The sequence below is a fragment of the Mytilus trossulus genome, chromosome 13 (assembly GCF_036588685.1).
Source record: "Mytilus trossulus isolate FHL-02 chromosome 13, PNRI_Mtr1.1.1.hap1, whole genome shotgun sequence".
Lineage (NCBI taxonomy): Eukaryota > Metazoa > Mollusca > Bivalvia > Mytilida > Mytilidae > Mytilus > Mytilus trossulus.
The window spans coordinates 6,199,960-6,219,813 of NC_086385.1; the positions used below are offsets into that span (position 1 = coordinate 6,199,960).

At 31.6% G+C, this 19,854-nt stretch overlaps 2 protein-coding genes across 2 annotated transcripts in view; one reads left to right on the plus strand and one right to left on the minus strand.

The window, feature by feature from the left end:
* Positions 1–3,182: 3,182 nt before the first annotated feature.
* LOC134695201 (von Willebrand factor D and EGF domain-containing protein-like) overlaps positions 3,183–19,854 on the plus strand; it is a 68,694-nt gene continuing 52,022 nt past the window's right edge. Inside the window, exon 1 of the mRNA XM_063556411.1 lies at positions 3,183–3,307. Coding sequence (XP_063412481.1) covers positions 3,287–3,307 — 21 coding nt within the window. The 5' untranslated portion in view covers positions 3,183–3,286. The remainder of the gene's footprint in view (positions 3,308–19,854) is intronic.
* On the minus strand, positions 6,684–8,677 carry LOC134695202 (uncharacterized). Its single transcript, XM_063556412.1, has 2 exons — positions 8,609–8,677; positions 6,684–7,858 (listed from the first exon to the last, which is right to left on the minus strand). The coding sequence occupies exons 1-2, from the start codon at positions 8,646–8,648 to the stop codon at positions 7,560–7,562; spliced, it is 339 nt and encodes a 112-aa protein (XP_063412482.1). The 5' UTR covers positions 8,649–8,677; the 3' UTR covers positions 6,684–7,559.

Below are 19,854 nucleotides of genomic sequence, written 5' to 3' on the forward strand. Positions count from 1 at the left end.
ATGTAAACAAATGTATACCCAAACTCGAAGTGTGGGTGGTAGATTGTAATAACTTGATCGATCCAGTATATGGGTGGTACATTCATTCAGTATGGTAGAATACTGCAATGACCTTCTCCCTCTAGTCCGGTATGACAGTATATTATAATGGCCTTACATAAATAAGGATGCTAGTTTTCTCGTTTGAATTGTTTTACATTGTAATTTCTGGGCCTTTTAAAGCTGACTACGCGGTATGGGCTTTGTTGTTGGAAGGTCGTACGGTGACCTATAGTTGTCAATTTCTGTGCCATTTTGGACTTTTGTGGAGAATTGTCCCATTCGCAATCATACCACATAGTCTTGTTGTATATTGTCCATCCAGTATGGTAGTATACTTTAATGACCTTTTCCATCCAGTATGGGTGTAACACTGTAATGACCTTGTCCGTCCAGTACGGGGCGAACACCTCAAAGACCTTGTCCATCCGGTATTTGGCGTACTCTTCCATGACCTTGTCTATCCAGTATTTGGCGTATACTTCAATGGCATGTCAATCCATTATGAGTGTTACAATTCGAAGACATTGTCTATCCAGTATGAGCGTAACACTCTGATGACCTTGTCCATCCAGTATGAGCGTAACACTCTGATGAGCTTGTTCATCCAGTATGGGTGCTACGCTTCTAGACTATGACATTGTCCATCCAGTATTGGTGATACACTTCTATGAACTTGTCCATCCAGTATAGGTTTTACATAGCAATGACCTTGACAATCCAGTACATTTGGTAAACTGCAACGACCTTGTCGCTTCAGTTTGGTGGTACATCGCAATGACCTTGCCTATTTAGTGTCCATCTGGTCTTGGCGGAACAATAAAGAGCTATATTTAAATAACGCTAAACATTAACCTAAATTCTAACATGACGTCCTTCAAACGCTTTGAGTACACACCCGTGGTAAAATATGAATATATTTCATGGGCTGTTCCCATTGTACCCCCACGTCATATGTTTTTTAATGAATGAGCGACTCGACGTCATAGAACAATGACGTCAGAATATAAGGAATTTACGGGAAAATACACGCTTGTGAAACGGAAAATCATCACAAGGAAACGTTAACAAATGATGCTAAAATGAGTTATATTAGCCGTTTTTGTATACATATGAGACATATAAGTACAATAATAATTAGATTAATCAAAAAATTATCTAAATATGTTATTATTATAAATAGTTTAAGCATCATCATTTATTCAGTTTGCTCCGTTATTTTACGTCAATTTAATAGTGCGTTTATATATTGGAACGGCAAATAATGCCATCACCTAGAGCGCTTCGATCCAAAATAATTGCCGTATTTGTCCTATTAGAATCGAAATAATTCATGGGGGCTTGAATATATCTAGATTTTACCACGGGTTGTCCCTTTATGCCGATATTTTACCCCTCGCTATCGCTCAGGGTAAAATATTTGTCATAAAGGGCCCACCCGTGGTAAAATCACGATATATTCAAGCCCCCATGAATTATTTCTTAACTATACAACTGAAGATTACTGAACAAACAATTTAAAATTATACCTACAAACCAGAAAGAAAAAGTGTTTATCGACATTTTATTCCTTACTACTTTGGTCGAGTCGAAATTCAAGACAACAAAATTAAAAAAATCTGTAATGTATATAAAAGTAACAGTCATATGGAATCATTACTTTAAATATTGAAAACAATATTGACCATACATAGGAGTAAAATATAATTCTGGAGAACACTACGTAGCCGGAATATAAATTTCAATAAATTAAGTATAAATGTAATACAACATTGATTTATAAGCACAACCTTTCTAAAATGCCATTTATAGATTACAAGACCAAATATACTACATTTATTTAAATACAACAAATGCATCGGACATTTACTTACTATTTGCAATCTTTGCAAAACCGTATAGCTGTCATTCAAAATGTTTGTTGAAATTTACAATGTAAATTGTAATGTTAATTTTGGTAATTAGCGTCACCTTTGAAATTTACATTTGAAGAAGATTAATTGCTATAACCCAGCAGTTTCTCCGAGGGATTTATATTTTGTGCATTTGGTTTTATCAAGGTGAAAGGGGTTCAACATGGGGAGGCATATTTAAAGTCACTTGTAGTTGAGGGCAAACTTTTGTCTTATGCAAATATGAGGGTCAGTATGGGGTTATGCTGGGAACAGTTGAAATATTTCTGTTCCTGGGTTTACAGAATAGAGAATGATTGAACTTGATAACATGAAACATGTGTCAACACAGTTCAAAATTGAGAAAAATAGACTTGAAATATATATATTTTATTTTAAATTGGGCTTTCTTTTGCAGAAGAGGTCTAGCGCAGTTAAATTTTTCAACCCTGATCTCTATAGTAGTTTATTTACAACCACTGGGTCGATGTCACTTAGTGCTGCATGGTGGATTTTTTTTGTTCCCCGAGTAGTCAGCACTTATGTGTTGACATGAATTATCATTGATATGGTCATAATTATGAATTAACTGCCGTTTACAAAACTTTAAACTTTTGGAATTCTAAGGCTTTTCTACCTCAGTAATAGATTATCTTAGCTGTAAATGGCAAAACCTTTATAAATAGTTGGTCCTCAATGCTTTTCTACCTCGTACTTTATTTACCTTTTAAATTTTTTTTTTGGTTCGAGCGTCACTGATGAGACTTTTGTAGACGAAACGCGCGTTACAAATTTTCAATCCTGATATCTATTATGAAGGTTTAATGATCTCTTATGTACTAATAGGTTATGGTTGATCATCTCCACGAATATGAAAAATTATCACAAAAAAAGATCAAATGAAAAATGCACAAAATAGCGATAATATTATATATATTATAATTTGTTATCCGGCTGGGTGGAACATGTTAATATCAAAATTCTGTCTTTCGCAATTAAACATGTTTATGGATAACATTTGAATATAACACATCGCCGGTTTATCGTACGTTAATAATAAGAACGCGATTAACTGATGATGCAATATATAATTACGTTCATTTTTAATCGATCAACTTAGTAATATGTGATATATTATTATATGTGATATATTATTATTTAGTTTAATTTGACACTAATCATTTTTCTTTTATTTCTCAATCAAGATAGACCCATGCTCAGAAAAAAGGTATACAGTTATCGACGATTATCGGCGATCACCTAACTACAAGGCAAAACCATCGGAACGTCGGCTGTGCGATAATCGAATCAAGCATGGATGGTTTCGATTTAAAATTAACGGATCTGATGCAGAAATGCCAACCACATGCATTCCGGTAAGTAAAGAAAAATCTTCTATGTTGGAGCAAGAGCGCAAGATGTAACAGTGAGACTACTATGTGTTATAGTAGTCTTATGATGAATTAAAAAAAGAGAGAGACTAGACCAACATACATCTACATGATCTATGGTGTTAGCAACCGAAACAGATATCAACATTGGTTAATCTGACTCAGGGGCGGATCCAGCCATTTTAAAAAGGGGCAATAATGTGCTCCCTTTCAAATGCATTGATCGTCCAAAAAAAAGGGGGGTTCCAACCCCCGGACCCCCCCCCCTTTCTCCTGGATCCGCCAATGTATGTTGTCTTTATGCAGCTGGATAAGGAATAGCTGACCATAGCTCCTGTAATGATTTTCAACTATTTAACCATAGATTACAACATGTTGTTTTGTCTTGCAGGGATAGATGAAATGTGACCTTTGTTTTCGCAGATAAAAGCTTTAAATCTAATCTGACGTATTGTCATTCTAATAAAACCGCCAATACTCTTTCGTGGATAAATAAAAACTTGACATTTTGCAAACTTAATTATTTACAAAAAAGGATACCAAAAATTTCTTTCCTTCACAATAATAAAAAAAAAAAGTGTAATGTTTTTGCTGTCAGAACAAATACAGAAACTATGTACTGTTTCCTGGATAATTACGCGGGACTGTTAAGGCATATTTAGGTATTTTTTCCCGGATTTTTTACTAAGGGGAGATAACTCCATGTTCCGCCATTATTTTTCACTACGTCATCAGTGCACACCCAGCGTCGGAAGGAAATATTTCGTTATATGGTAGAAACAGACCATGCATTGTTGTCTGAGTATTCCGATATGGTGTATGACTATTTAAGGTTCCATAATTCGTCATAATAATTACATTTATAAGTAAAGTTTATTTATCTTAGCAGTTTTTCTATCGCGGACTTAGCCCCGCCTATTTTGACTAACCGACCAATCAAAATCATTCGGGGTCTTTCAAGAGCTTGTATTCTGAATGGTGAGAGCACCTGTTTGATCAACGAGTAAAGTGACTTTTCCTAGAAAAACCTGAAATAAACTGTAGAATCAGGTTTCTTTGGGCAAGACAAGTGATTGTTAGGACATTTATGATTGCATGCATCAAGTAAGTCAAATAATAATGGAGAAAAGACCTCAATTAACGATATATTGGTGTCAGAACGTCAATTTTTTACCAGAACACGTGTTTAACTGCTAACCTGTTTCAGTGTTTGTCGTCTCGCTGCATCAAATCCGTTGATTAAGCGATGCCTGTCAAGAAGATATTTATTTAATCATTTATTTAGTTTGATGATTTGCTATCTATTGCGAAAATCTGTCATAAATAATAACTAAATTGTGCCCGAAACAGTGCAGAGCTTTATCCTAAAAGGGAAAAAGGGGGGGGGGGTCATGCTTCTGTGATTCCCTATACAAATAATCGAGTAGTCTAAGATAAAATCAACCAAACTTTCCCATCCAAGGGGGATCTGCCTATGTGAAAAATGCAGTCAAAATGACTATTTGTTGGCATTTCAAATACAATGTACATGTATCTCCAGACATTTGAAAATTCAAATACAGAATTCTTCAACTTTTGCCGATAGCTATAAACTGAATAAGTACAGCTATTCAGTGCATCTCTCTATTTGCAAAGGAAATATGAAGTTACAAAATCAACATATATACAGATCTATGCACTTAGACATGTATGAAGCTACATATCTCACTTTGGCATTAATATGACACATGCTTGACAAAACTGCAAACCACATAACGAATCTCAGCAGATTATGAGATACATTATATGTATAATGAATATCTTTAAACAAAAGGGAAATGAGTGTATTTCGTCAATTTGATCCACAATTACAAAAGAATTTTAAGCGCCTGATACATGTAGATGTGCACTAAAATAAAAATTAAACACAAAAACTTTTCTGCAGCTAATACAGTCTGTACTGTAATCTAATTAAAGTTCATTTTCATATACTATGAAGACTCAGAAGAAAAAAGCCCTATCCATATGTTATCTGATAAGCTGTATACTTGATATATCCCTCCAATTTCTATTTGAGACACTTGGCTACATTGTATTTGTATGTTATGATTGGCCTTTTAATCTGAAGTTGCCTGCCGCAAAAGGGATTGTTGCTTGACACAAGTATCACACTCTTTCAATCCGGGGTCATGTCCTTAATTCCAAAAAATTGAAAATATTCAGTTTGTTTTTTTTTGCTTATCTTAGGTCGTTACCGGGTGCCAAAATTCAACATACATGTATGCATGAATTTTAAGCAAAAATTATAAGATAATAGAGAAATTAATTCAATGACAATGCATGAATCTTAGGCAAAATGCATGATTTTGGCAGTTCTGCACCTGTCCTCTAACTCCTACATGTGTTAAGTCTTTAAGGAGCCATGGGTGGGCGGGGTAAGTAAGTTCTTGAATTAACAAAATCCATCTGAAGTCCAATAAAACAAATTGGAACAGAGTTTAACACAAGTTCTATATGTTTCTGGATAAGTATTAGGTGCAGACAGACTTTATCTAAGTACTGAAGTGCTGAACAGTGGATGACCGCAAGTTCTTGTGGATAGCAGAAACAGGTCAGATCTCTTAACAACTCTACCTAAAACTGACACATTCTTGTTTAGTTGTTAATTGGTCTTCTCTATTTTTACAAGTTTATCCTGGAGTTTTTTGTTTTTATAACTTGAAATTAAACTTCGCCACATTATGTATTCATGTGCCTGTCCTAAGTCAGGATAGTTTGTTGCTGTGTTACATTTTTGATTTTCAGTATTTTTTTGTGCTTTAGGGCATTACTTTTCTTGTTTGCATTGGTTTACATTTGTCATTTCAAGGCCTTATACAGATTACTATGCAGTAGTGGTTTTGCTCATTGTTGAAGGCTGTGCTGTATGATCACATACAGTCTTGACAGTTGACTTGTTAATTTCCGTGTCATTTAACTTTGGTCTCTTGTGAAGGGCTGTCTCATTTGCAATCACACCACATCTTTTTAATATACATTTGTGAGGGGGGTTAGGAGGGGTCCTGATACCAAAATCCTGGGCTTAGAATCCCAAAATCCTGATCTTAAAAACACCTGATCCGAGGGTCTCGATTAAGGTCCAATTAATTCCCCCTCATTTGTATTTACAAATTAACAATAAAGTATAACAACACAAATATTAGTGGCTATATATTTATGATAATGTGTCATTTATGAATGTATTTGAATAAACAATTTTTTCATGTACATATAAAAGACTAAGATGTTAAAAATGTTTACTCTTAATTAAATTTTCTGCATTTGACAAATTTGAGAAAAATATATAATTGTAATCCTCAACAAGTAAGGAAAAATCCAGAATTCATAATATAATTGTAATCCTTAGCATGTAAGCAAAAATCTAGAATTCATAATATATTAAGACAAATTAGTATAGAAAATATTCCATAAATTGATTTAACTTTTATGTTTTCATCTTTTATTAATTAAAAATAATTAATTTATCTATCATAAGCTTGACATCCATTTTTACAAAGTTACTGGTTAGATATTGATATTACACATGTTATAACAAAATATGTTACTGTAACTGGAAACCTATCAAACAGTTCAAAGTACATGTAGATGGATAACAATCAAATAACTCAAAAGTACCATAATTTAACTGCCACCTTAATGTTTCCCTGGCACCATAACTCAATGATTATTGACAATTTGTCTATATTTAAATACCATCCATTGTTAAAACCTGAGGAAGCTCACAGAAAATGGTATTTACATTTTTTTACTAACATTATCTTTATTACATAACAAACTCAAACTTCATAAAACCTTCAAAGTACACAAGTACCTGGTTTCAATGTTGACCTTTTATTTTTGTCAAGTGACAACTGTTAGTTTTTGAAATGAGCTTATTTACATTAAAAAAAAACTAAATAAACATTTTGCAGAAAAAGTTTTGATGTTTTAACTACCATATACATGTAAATACATTAACATGTAAAATAGATACATGTGTTGAATTCAACGCAGTCCGATGAAAAAAACAATAAAAACAAGATTTTCATTTTGAATTGCTTTCTCTTTGAAATAATTATATATAACATAACATTCAGCTTATCAAAAAAGAAAAACCCAATAATCCTTCTAAATCTATGATATATACTTATCACTGCAACAAGATAATTACCATTTGAATTTAAATATATATAAGAATGAAAACCTGACCAAAATTGGGTTAAAAGAAATATACTTTCCATTTTTTCAAAAGCATTTCTGCTTTTTTTAGTTTACCAGATATTATACGATCAAACTTTGATTCCAAAAACAATTTCTTTAGTGTGTTATGTTCCTTTGATATTGCAGTTTGTAACTTAGCCATAGCAATATCAAATGAAGATTTAAACGATCTGTTGCCTGGATATTTTTCAAGAAGAGTTTGGTATTTGATGACATCTATTATTTCTCTATTCTCATCACCTAACAGATCTTTGCAAAAGTCCATCTCTGTTTTAGGTTTTTGAACATCTGCCATCACTGTAAATAAAATACAGTCCTATGTAGGAAATGCATTTATTTAAAATACAGATAAAAAAAGTGTTCAATAAAAATTTTCATATTAGGCACAATAAACTTTTTTCAAAACATAAAAGTTCGTTCGTATACATTGAAATTTGTTGTTACATAGGGTACTTGGTCAAATCATGACACACTGGTTTACGGTTTACAGCTATTACTTGTCATAGATATACTTAACTTTTGGAACCAGGTTAAGTAATTTAATTGGTGTGCTGACAATAATAATTAAGGAACCTCAGAGTTTAAAGGTAGCTAGATGATTTGATCATGATTAAGTAAGTTTTATCAACAGAATGTTAATCAAATGATTTAAAATGAAACCTCCCAAAAAAGCAGTAAAATGAAAATAGATGAACGGACAGAAGAATACAGAGGGTCCTAGATGTCAGTCCTGTGTCCTCTTTTTAACTATATTTTTTTGTCCAGTTATGTTTTTGTTTATAATTATTGAGTATACGACTGTGTCTTGGCAATACAAGAATGAAGTACACTAGATACAAATGTACTATAAATTAGGATATTCATGTCAATTAAAAAGTGATCATCATTTAAATGTTTTAATATGAAGGGGGGGGGGGGGGGGGGGAGAATTCCTGTCATTAATTTTTATTTTGTTTTATGCACTTTTAATTTCAAAGCAAGATTATTATTGACAAAAAGAACAACTTATTTTTATTAATTACAACATGTATAAATTGTTCAATTTACCTTTACTTGAATCTAATACATATTGATGGACCATATTCATTTTGTCAATTTGTCCAAGTTCTAGCAGAATCCCCTTTTTACTTTTACCTGAAAATAAAACATCACATTTATCAAGTTTGAAGAGACAATTCATTTTATTATTTATTAAACATGTATGTACAAAAGACGAAAATGATTTGTTTCTGAATTCTCTAAGCATGGAAATCATATATGAAACTTGAAAATTACAGCATCTTTTCAGTTGGAAAGTAAATTATTATTAGACCCCTACCGTTGAAGTTGAAGGGGACTTAAGTTTGCACTCTCAGTCTGTCTAAAATATTCTGAAATAGACAGTTGAATACTGGACCGTGCACGATTCAGTCTCCACTTGTAATTGATATTGCAGGTTTTCACTTTATTTGAAAAAGGACTGTTTATGTCGTTCTGACACAACAAGTCATACATGTAATAGTTTCAATAGGATGTACATTACCTTTTTTGTCTTCAAAAAGATTCCTTTTAACTTGCAATTTTCTCTTCCTAATGGTTGTTCTACATGTACTTGCTGTATAACTTGACCTGTCATCATTGTCACATATAGCAGATTTCTTATCTGTAATAAGATTTGCATTTGGATTATTGTATATTGAAAAATTCAAATATTTGTCAAATAATGCATGCAATAAGCAGATAACATCGTTATCATAGATCATGAAGATAGGGAGCTTAGTACATGTACCATGGCCATTTAAACTGACAACTTTCATCATTTTCAGTTACATGTACATGTAGTTGTGAAGTTTGTTCAACAATGGTTTCATGAATATAAAGGTATGAAATGGAATAAAAAATAAAAAAAAACAAGCCAAAGCAAGAAAAAAATAATTTAAGGTCTGCCGAGCAATATATTTTATGGTAAAAATGGTATTTCATAAATGCCAGTTTTAATGTAACTGATTGAGTTTTAAGTTTTTATTATAATTATCATACCTTTGTTAATATATGAGTTGTAAAGAACTTTAACTTTGTCATCTTCCAAATGCTTATATCCTGAAAGATAAAACATTGAACCTAAAAACTTCATCCATCAAACTTAATTATAAATATAAAGTTACCAATGTTTATAAATATATTAATACATAGATAAGTTAGATTTGTTTTATATTTATAGGTACATGTATTGTATGTGTTACTGGAATACTAAAAATTATATGCCAAGGCCAAATAAAAATATACATGTATGTGTGGTTACAGTAACATTCTTTTAGGAAATAAGGGTCGGTAGGTGAGGAATTTCATTTTATTTATTTTTAAATTTTTTTTATGATGGACATGATGGATTGTCAAAATCAATAAAAAAATGTGTTGAATACAGTATTATACATGCCTCTACCGGAAGTTCCACATTTTTCAAGTGTTACTGGGAAAAAAATAAATAGCCATGTTACGTTTATTGTTAATTTTGTTGCATTTAAGAATTGATATTTCTGATGAAGTTCAGATATTAAACGGGAATCTATGAATTTAATTATTTAAATTCACAATCCTCCAAATTTGATCAATTAATTGTTGTTTTCAGAAATGACACAAAAAAAGTTCTTGGGTCTTTCTGGTAACTGGAACCACAATTACATTTTTATTTAGCCCAATTGTGTAAAAAATGAACAATGAATTTCTTTACATGCAATTTCTATGCATTTTTCAGTCATCAGAAATCTCATTTTAAAACAAAAGACTAACTTGTTGAAAGCTGTTTATCTATTACTTTTCTTGCAGCAAATTTCTCATCAACATTGTGTACAGTATGATTTGATAACTGGTAGCCTGTAAATAAGGATAAAGGAAAATGAAATTAAAATAAAGTTCATTACATTTTATATATTAGTTTTTTAATATTACTTTTCAGACACAAAGACTACTGTTGAAAATTTGTTGGTAACTTGGTGGATGGATTTAACCAAATTATTGGTAATATGCAAAAGTAAAGATTAAAGTTGAGGACCTCCAGACATTCTTCAAGGACCACCACAGGGAGATAAGAATTCTTTGACAACAGGCTTTCATTCTAAAAAAAAAACCAAGTATTTGTAAAGTTTTGCTGGTTAACCAAAAACACTGATAAGTATTGAAAAACCATGTAGAATTATTTTGTTAACTTTTCAGTTTTTGGCATGATGTGTATTAGATTTTAAAATTTACAATGGTCTCCAGAAAGGGAAACAATCTGTTTAGATGAAATGGTCATTGAATCATCATCTTAAATAAAAATATGGCTGAATTATTTGTCTTTAAAGGTTTTGCATTTTAGAAGTATTCATATTGGAGAAATCATGAACATAAAACCACATTCACTTTGGACACTTTAAGACATTGAAATATAAGACAAATTCATCAGTTTTGTGAATTGATAGTTTTGACCCTTATTGTTTACTAGGTAGCTCATTTGGAAGAGCACCTCAACCCAGTTGAGGAGGTTCCAGGTTCAAATCCTGGCCTAGTACTTATGCTGGCTACAGTTTACTGCAGTTTTTATACGCCTGTTTACGGGACGTATGATGGTATACCGTTGATCGTACGTTATCAACTTGTTGAACATTAATTCAAAAACACTTTAACCAATATGCCTGAAACTTTGAAGAAATGTTTATACATGTATCTTTAATGTAAGCTCCTGCATGTTTTTTTTCTCATGAATTCTGGATTTTGTAGGTTCTGAGTTGTGGGACATTTTCATTCAGTTTCATTGTTACAAGAAATTTAATAAACAAACAACGAGTACACATATTTCATATTGGATTGATAATTCTGCAATATTTATTTTTTTTAGTTTATACCTGTCTCTTCATGATTGGTGTGATTTTCCTCCACAGTCGGAATAAATGCTGGTTCCTGCTCATCATCTGAAAAAATTGAAAACTGGTAAGAAATAATAGTTTTTGGAAAGTTTGCTATAGCTTACTTATGCTGAGTTCACACGTAATTCGAATTCAACACATCTTACGTCAATTTTAATTTGAATTACAATGCATGTCAAATTGCCTTAACTGTCCAAACAACCTTAACTTTTGATTAGTTTTAACAAAAGCATATATGTAATGTGAATTGGATAATTACAATTTAATAGCCAATTCGAATTAAAAAGAAGAGTGTGTATACCTATTTAACGAATTTGCATTCAATTTGAATTAAATGTATGTGTTAGCAAGGCATATAGCTACCTTCCTAAGGTATTGGCCTCAAACTTCTAGTGACAGATTACAGCAAATGTTTTGCTCCAAGATAATTAATAACTAGTGTTAAAAACATTGCTTTATATTGAAAGATGCTTTTGAAATTTTACCAAACGTCAGATGGAATAATAAAGGTTGGCAGCAAAAAGTCTTATTATAAAATTATTTCAGGATACTTTGACCTACCTGATTGCTCATCATTACTCATGTTACTTGTTGTTGTTGCCTGAATAGAATGTTGGACTGCTGTATCTAAAAAAAAAAAAAAGATAATTAAAAGATAATTATGTTGCTTAACCTACAAAACTCTTTGTGCTGCTAAGTTGCTTAAGTCTTAAGTCAATATTGGGTTGTAACATGTTTTATATTGATAATGCTGCAATATTTTTGTTTTTTTGTTTATACCTGTCTCTTCATGATTGATGTGATTTTCATCCACAGTCGGAATAAATGCTGGTTCCTGCTCATCATCTGAAAAAATTAAAAACTGGTAAGAAATAATAGTTTTTGAAAATTTGCTGTACTTACTATAAAAAGGAGATAACTCTGCAAATGAAAGATAAATTCTGTAATCCGCAAGTAAGGAATAAACTATAATCAACAAGTTTATGACAAATACAAAATAAGAAACAAACAATACAAATGATACAACTGCAATTCATAAATACATACACAATCATTTTATATGTGTAATTAGTTCAAATACCCGAATAAACAAATTGGTATTGATGAAACTTCACAGACCATCATACATACAGGGGCTACTGAGGTTGTGCATGATGAGTATAATCCGGTCAGAATATCATGTTAATTATAAATGTAATTTGATGAGAATGTTAAATATTTTTCATTTTAGTAAATACCTGTCTCTTCATGATTGCTGTGAGTTTCATCCACAGTTGGAATAAATGCAGGTTCATGCTCATCATCTAAAAAACAAAGAAACTGGTAAGAAATAATACAGTTCATTGGTGTGGAAATGCCTTGCATGACTCATACAGTGTACATTGAAACACATGGACAAGTATTTTTTTAAATCTTACTTTCAATGGACAAAAAAAATCACATGACAAAGTTCAATTTCGTAAAATTTTACTGGACAAGTAACATTTACAGCTAGACTTGTCCAGAGACAAGTGCTTGCAACATAATTTCCACACTGCTGCAGTTTTTGAGACCAAATAAATGCAAACAATCATAATGCAATGATTTATTGCATATCATGAGAGAAAAAGTTAAAACACTACAAAAAATTGTTCTTTATATATATAATGTTCTTTTAATTCCTTTGTTCCTAGATATAGGAAGATGTTGTATGAGTGTCAATGAGACAACTCTCCACCCAAATAACAATTTATAAAAGTAAACCATTAAAGGTCAAAGGCCTTCATCACAGAGTCTTGGCTAACACCTAACAACAAGCTATGAAGGACCCAAAACTACTAGTGTAAAACCATTCTAACAGGAAAAACAATGGTCGTATCTATTAAAAAAAAACAAGAAATGAAACATGAAATGAAAGCAAAAACTCTAATTAAACAAATATTTCAGGATACTTTGACCTACCAGATTGCTCAACACTATTTGTTGATGTTGCCTGGATACCTGTGCTAACATTCGGATAGGGGACTTCTTTGTCTACAAGAAATAAGGTGTAGTTTTAGATAGTTGTGTGTTTTTATTATGTTGATTTTCCTCTTCATAGATTTTTAGTTAATAATAACAGAAATCTTTAAAATTTTAACACAAGGTTAATGACCACAAAAGAAAGGTTTGGAGTGATTTTGGGAGTTTTGGTTCCAAGGAATTAGGGGCTAAAAGGGTCCAAAATTAGACTTTGATTTCATCAAAACTTGAAATATTTGGGTTCTTTGACATTTCAAATCTAACCGTGTTTTCAGATTCTTAATTTTTTGGTTCTGTTTTCAAATTGGTCTACATTTAGGTCCAAAGGGGTCCAAATTTAAACTAAGCTTGATTTTAACAAAAATTGAATTCTTAGGGTTCTTTGATATATGCTGAATCTAAACAGGTACTTAGATTATGGGCCCAGTTTTTAAGTTGGTGCAAATCGTGGTCCAAAATTATTATATTGTATTATAAGTATTGTGTAATAGCAAGAAATTTTCAATTGCACAGTATTCTGCAATAGCAAGAAATCTTCAAGAATTGACTTCTGGTTGTATTAAGCTGCGCCCTGCAGAGCATCTGGTTGTATTTTACACTTAAAAACCTTTTAAGGCTTTGGTCAATTTTGTGCTGCTGAGAGGTTTCAATATGGTTGCAATGAATGCATAGTAAGTTATTATTCTGTGAAGACACATGTACATGTATTACCTTTCTTTCTTTCATTCAACACTATAACAATTTTTCCATCTTGACCCCTTTTTTTTAACTTAAGTAAAGGCAATGACAGATTTTTTGTTTCATATTGATCTATGCAATTTTGCCAGATTTTTTCATTTTCCTCATGTTTTTGTTTTAAGGAAGAAGATCTGAAATGCAAAAGAAGAGGCCCATCATCTCTGAAAGGAGGTTCCTGCTGACTGTCATGAAAGACTACAGAATCACCATTGAAGTGCCACCAGATGTTTTCTCCAGGTTTAACAAATTCAGCAATCCTGCTTAAATGTGTTTGATACAAAGATGATTTGTTCATTAGGATGTCTTTGTTAAAAACAGAACTTGTTCTTTCTTGTAGTAGTTTAGCTAGGCGACTTATCTCACATTCTTGTTTTTTTAAGGAGTCTAATCTGTCATCAGCTTGTGATTGACAATTGTATCTGATGATAGCATTGTCAATCACATCACCAGGTTTTCTGTTTGAAGTGGTCTCGGAAATTCTTCTAAGAAGTCCAAAAGATCTCTCCTCATCTTCAGTAAGAACAGATTTGGTGTTCATGATCCTGTATGTTTCAGCTAGATGTGTAACAATGGAGTGAAAATGGTTACCATAGAACTTTCTTTGTGTCATTTTCACAGGATTAGCAATTACAGACTTCGCCAATACTCCAAATAAAAAGGTTATGTTGAAAAGGCGAAGTACTTGCCTTGGACTTCTTTTCTCCTCAGGGCTGTAAGCAATGTGAATAATTTCCACCATGGAAGAAACCATCTTGACTATATCATTAGATATCTTGTCATCTAAGAAGAGAGAGTGAACCAATTTCTCCAGTTTGATGGCAATACATCTGGCATCGGAACCCTTAAGTTGGTTTTTATCACCAATGGCCTTTGTTGTAAACTTTTCAAGTGCCAACTTTGTCTCAGGATCTTCCACATGGTGTGGAAGTTCCGTTAAAACATTTTGCACCACATTTGTTATATCATGCAACGGTTCACACTGCATGATCTCATAATGGGCAATATGATGTTCAGAGGCTGATATTGATGGGTTATTTAGCATCAGTGCTGGTGGTCTGCAGATTCCATGTAACAGCTCTGTCAGTTCTTGTTGTAGGGATGGCTTATCTTCTTTTATGATTTCGATTTTCCTATAATCCAATTCATTGATAATTTCTTCTTTTTTTAAATTTTTGAAGGGATTAAAATTACCTCCCTCAATTTTTTTCCACAAATACCCTTCAGTTACAAGTTTTCGTCTGTCTTCCAGATCCTGAGGTTTTTGCTTGTAGCAGCTTTCAAGATTAATATGGGCTTTTGATGGAATACCACAAAGACAGCTGTATGCTCCACCTCTCTGTTGTCCTGCTTCAAACTGTCTTGCAGGGTTGTCGCCACTGAAAACTCTTATTTTGTCCGTGAAAGTGACATCTTGGAATTTGGTTCCTTCAGATACTTCTACAATGTCCTCCATTCTGGTCTGTATATAAGTTCTTTGGTCTTGATCTGTACTTGCTGAAATTGTATCCCAGTTTATTCAAAATATTCTCCAGAGACAGATTTGATCAGTTTCAAATTCTATCAAGGAATCTGGTCGGCAACTTAATATTTTTTTTGCAACACAGATTTCATTGAATAATCTTAAAAAGTTGTTTTTTCAAAAAGTGAAACAGGCTTTTAAAAAGGGTAGGACTGGAGAGTAAAAGTAATTTTGATTTAAAAGCCATTGCATCTTGTTTGATTTTCTTACGAGGGAAACTATAGGCCCTTAACAAAAAATGTCTTTATTTGCAATATTTGGACACAAATGTAATATTTGTAATAGTACCCTGTTTTCTTTTCATGAAATAGGACAAAGAAATGTTTAATTGGTAATCATACCCCATTTTATTTTTATGGAATAGGACAAAGAAATGTATATTTGGTAATCATGTCCCATCTTATTTTTATTGAATAGGACACAAATGTATTATTGGTTATCATACCCCATTTTATTTTCATGGAATAGGACAAAGAAATGTATAATAGGTAATCATACCCCATTTTATTTTCATGGAATAGGACAAAGAAATGTATAATTGGTAATCATACCCCTTTTTATTTTCATGGAATAGGACAAAGAAATGTTTAATAGGTAATCAAACCCCATTTTATTTTCATGGAAAAGGACACAGAAATGTAAAATTGGTAAACATACTTCATTTTGTTTATATAGAATAGGAAACAGAAATGTTTAATAGGTATTCATACCCCATTTTATTTTCATGGAATAGGACAAAGAAATATATAATTGGTAATCAAACCCAATTTTATTTTCATGAGTTGGAGAAAGAGTACCATTTGTAGTCGTACCCCATTTTCTTTTTAAATAGAATTTGATCAGTTACAAACTCTTTCCATACAATATTTCTCCTTATACTTTATCTATTTGTTGTCATGTAGTACTTTTTTTACCTGATTGTCCTAAAATATACAGTTGTGGCCTTTCAACAATTTTCTGTATGTCTATATCTTTGATGGTAGGATTTTTTTCCAGATACTCTTTGCTTGTTAGAAAATTTGCAGAGTCATACATGTAACTTATCATGAAATTTATGTAGGTATGGCTAAGAATATCAGAATGGTCATGCCAGACTTTAATGTTTCTTGATCTTTGAATTGCCTTCAAGATGTTACGTTTTGTTTCTGTGTTGCTGTTGCAGTGATGATTCTCTTGCAAGTTGATCAGACACTTGTCTAGCTCAGGCTCTGTTAATTCGTCATAATATTCATCAGTGTTCACTCTAAGAACCCCAGCTGCATGTAACCTATGGTTTTCTTTTTCCAATATTTCTTTTAATGGAATTTTTCTACCATAAACTGTTTTTGATTTTTCAATAAGGTTTCCTTCCTTATTTATCGTTGTTGTTAGGAAGGTTTTTGGAGCTATCTTTTTTCCAATGTTAATTTCGCCTGACTCTACCTTTTCCTTAACTATACCTCTCAGTATTTTGGCTGACCTTGGTGTATTGATAGAAATCTTTGTCTTCAGCAACCTTTTTTTTGCACGACGAACACGGCGCAAGTAATCCCTGCCGCTGACTCGACTTTGCTTGTTAAATTTGTAAATATCTATTCCTAATGAAAAAAATAAAGGCAGATTGAAAGCAACTGTTTCAGACCATCAAAGTTCATTTTAACATTATCAAAAGGGATGCCAAATTAGATTTTTGATGAATTTACTAAACATAGAATATAATAGTGCAAGTTTAGCATCTGTGTACTATGGACACATTCTATAATTGCTACAGTATGGTTCTGATTGGGTAATAATAGCAACTCCTTTCTTTTTTTTTTTTAAATCAAATTGATATGTCTTACAAAAATATTTTTTACTGTTTTTGCCATTCAGGATGTGGATTGCTTGATTACAAATTTACTTTTAATAGCAAACTTTTAAATAAAGAGTTTAAAGCAATCCATGGATCTATTAAAAATTTATATTCAGTAAATATTAAAAAATAAAGGAGTCTGTAAAAATTGCTTTCATTATACCTTGCTCTTTAGCATATGCCATTAAAATCTGTCCTGAATTGAGTGGCATTTTGTTATTTAGATTTTGAAAGTTGTGCTTTCTTGCCATGCTGGTCCAATTTATTATTTGACCCTCTTCAATAGTTGATATTTCCTCAATGAAATTCTCTCTGTCAAATTTGTATTTATCAAAATTCCCGTGATGTTTTTTTGGTTTCAGTTTTCCAAGCTGTTCTTGCTCTAGTTTCTTTTGGGTAATCTTTCTTGCCTCTTCTTTTGTTGAAAAAAATATCATCCTCTCGCGGTCATGGCTTTTATACGATTTCCCTAATGTTAAGAACTGCCTAACATCATTGTCATTGTCAGTTAATGCACTGTTGATAGATTGCATGGACATGTTGAGTGTTTGTTCCATTGTGTTTTTCCTGCTTTCTGCGGTTTCAGTTGGTGACAGATGAAAAGATTCAGCAATTGCAGTTTCAAAGTTTACATCAAATTTTGAAGCAAATACTGGGTTTATAACTTGCACAACAGCTTTTGTCACCTGTTAAAACAGTTTTGTAGTAGAATAATGGATTGTATTACAAATGAAATGTATGTTTAATTGAAGGTAGTTCTGGGGGAATGAAATATTTCTTTGATCTAAGATCATTTAAATTTTAATGCATTGACAAAATATTTATGTTGGTTAATAGAAAATGTTTATATTGCCTTTTCTCTCATTTTAATGTGTTTCACATTAATCCACCTTTGTGAGAAAAATAATTATCATGTTCTTGGCATGATTGGTTGAATTTTAATTATGACATCAAAATTTCTTGCTTTTATTTAAATTTTTCAATGTGACGTCACGAAAAAGGGCAGCCATGCTTGATATGGCGTCAAATAGAAAGAACACAACTTTCTGAAGTTTTTTGGAATGACAGGACAAAGTTTGTATTAGATTTTGTTTAAAAGTCAATAGAAGAAAAATTCAAACGCTTCATCTTGTGTACTACAATATTTCTCAACTCGGACAATTAATTTTAAAATCTAAAAAGCTTGGCAATTTCACATATTAAAATCAGTATCCCCAGAACTACCTTTTATAATATTGTGTGAATGTCTTTTACTGAAAACATTTTAAGTACTTTATAAAGGGACATGGATTTATAGTTAAGACTCAAGTTATTTTATTAAACTGGTCACTTAATTACACATCTAATTGTAACATGTTATATTTAAGAGACTACAAATAGTGTTACAAATATAGTAGATTCATTTATAAAAAAAATTGCATTTGTTGAAGGTGTCTTTTTATGGTAATGTTTTATAAACTAGAGTGTGCAAATTTATATGCATTTGCAGCATAACAGATTGCATGAATTGATTATCATTAAATGCTGTGCAATTTAAGGAATATACTGATATGAGGTTTTGGTATCTTTTGTCATATGTTCAGACATCTTTGTTTTTTCTCCTTAGATTCAAGCTTTTAATATAAGGTAAAAGTCAGAGAAAGCCTTTTTCAGCATTTTTTTCAACATCAAACATCTTGAGAATGAGTTAAATAACCTATAAACATTTTAAAGCTTATTTTGTTCCCTTTTTTTTTTTAATTTCATCTAAGTCTATCATAATGGCAGTATAATGATTTGGAAATGAAATTCAAGAGAGTCATAACAAAGATATTGATGATCAAAATTAGAATTAGTTCAATTTTAAAAATATATTTAGGAAATGTTTAATTAATTCATTACATAATTGAATTTATTTGAATAAATTTGCTTGATGAAAGAAAATTTGTATGATATAATTGCTTTTGTGGAAAAATAAATGATGAAGGAGGAGGACCATTTAATAGTAAAACTAGACATTAATGAGTCAAACTTGTATTGTATTCTTTCAAGTTTTCCTAATTTGTGTTGAATGCATTTTTGCTTCTGATTTGCCCATGCACACTGAAATACAATAAAGTAAGAATAAATAAACTGTTTATATGTTGAATTTTTAATCAAAAGTATTAAAGCTTAGGAAACCAGTCTTCTTATTTTGTGAGCTGCATATTATATCATTTACAATTATTTCAACTTCTTTTTTTATTAATGTTTTATTCCAAATATTGTGTTGTGTCTTATAAAGATGTCAGATCTTTTTGTATTTTTGAATATTTTAATGTACCACTATTAAAGGTAATTG

Excerpts from the sequence above, each read along its gene's own strand:
- LOC134695202 (XM_063556412.1), bottom strand. The coding sequence starts at position 8,648 with ATGAATATGGTCCATCAATATGTATTAGATTCAAGTAAAG. Across the intron at positions 7,859-8,608 it reads TGTATTAGATTCAAGTAAAG|TGATGGCAGATGTTCAAAAA; the intron begins GTAAATTGAACA and ends TTTTATTTACAG.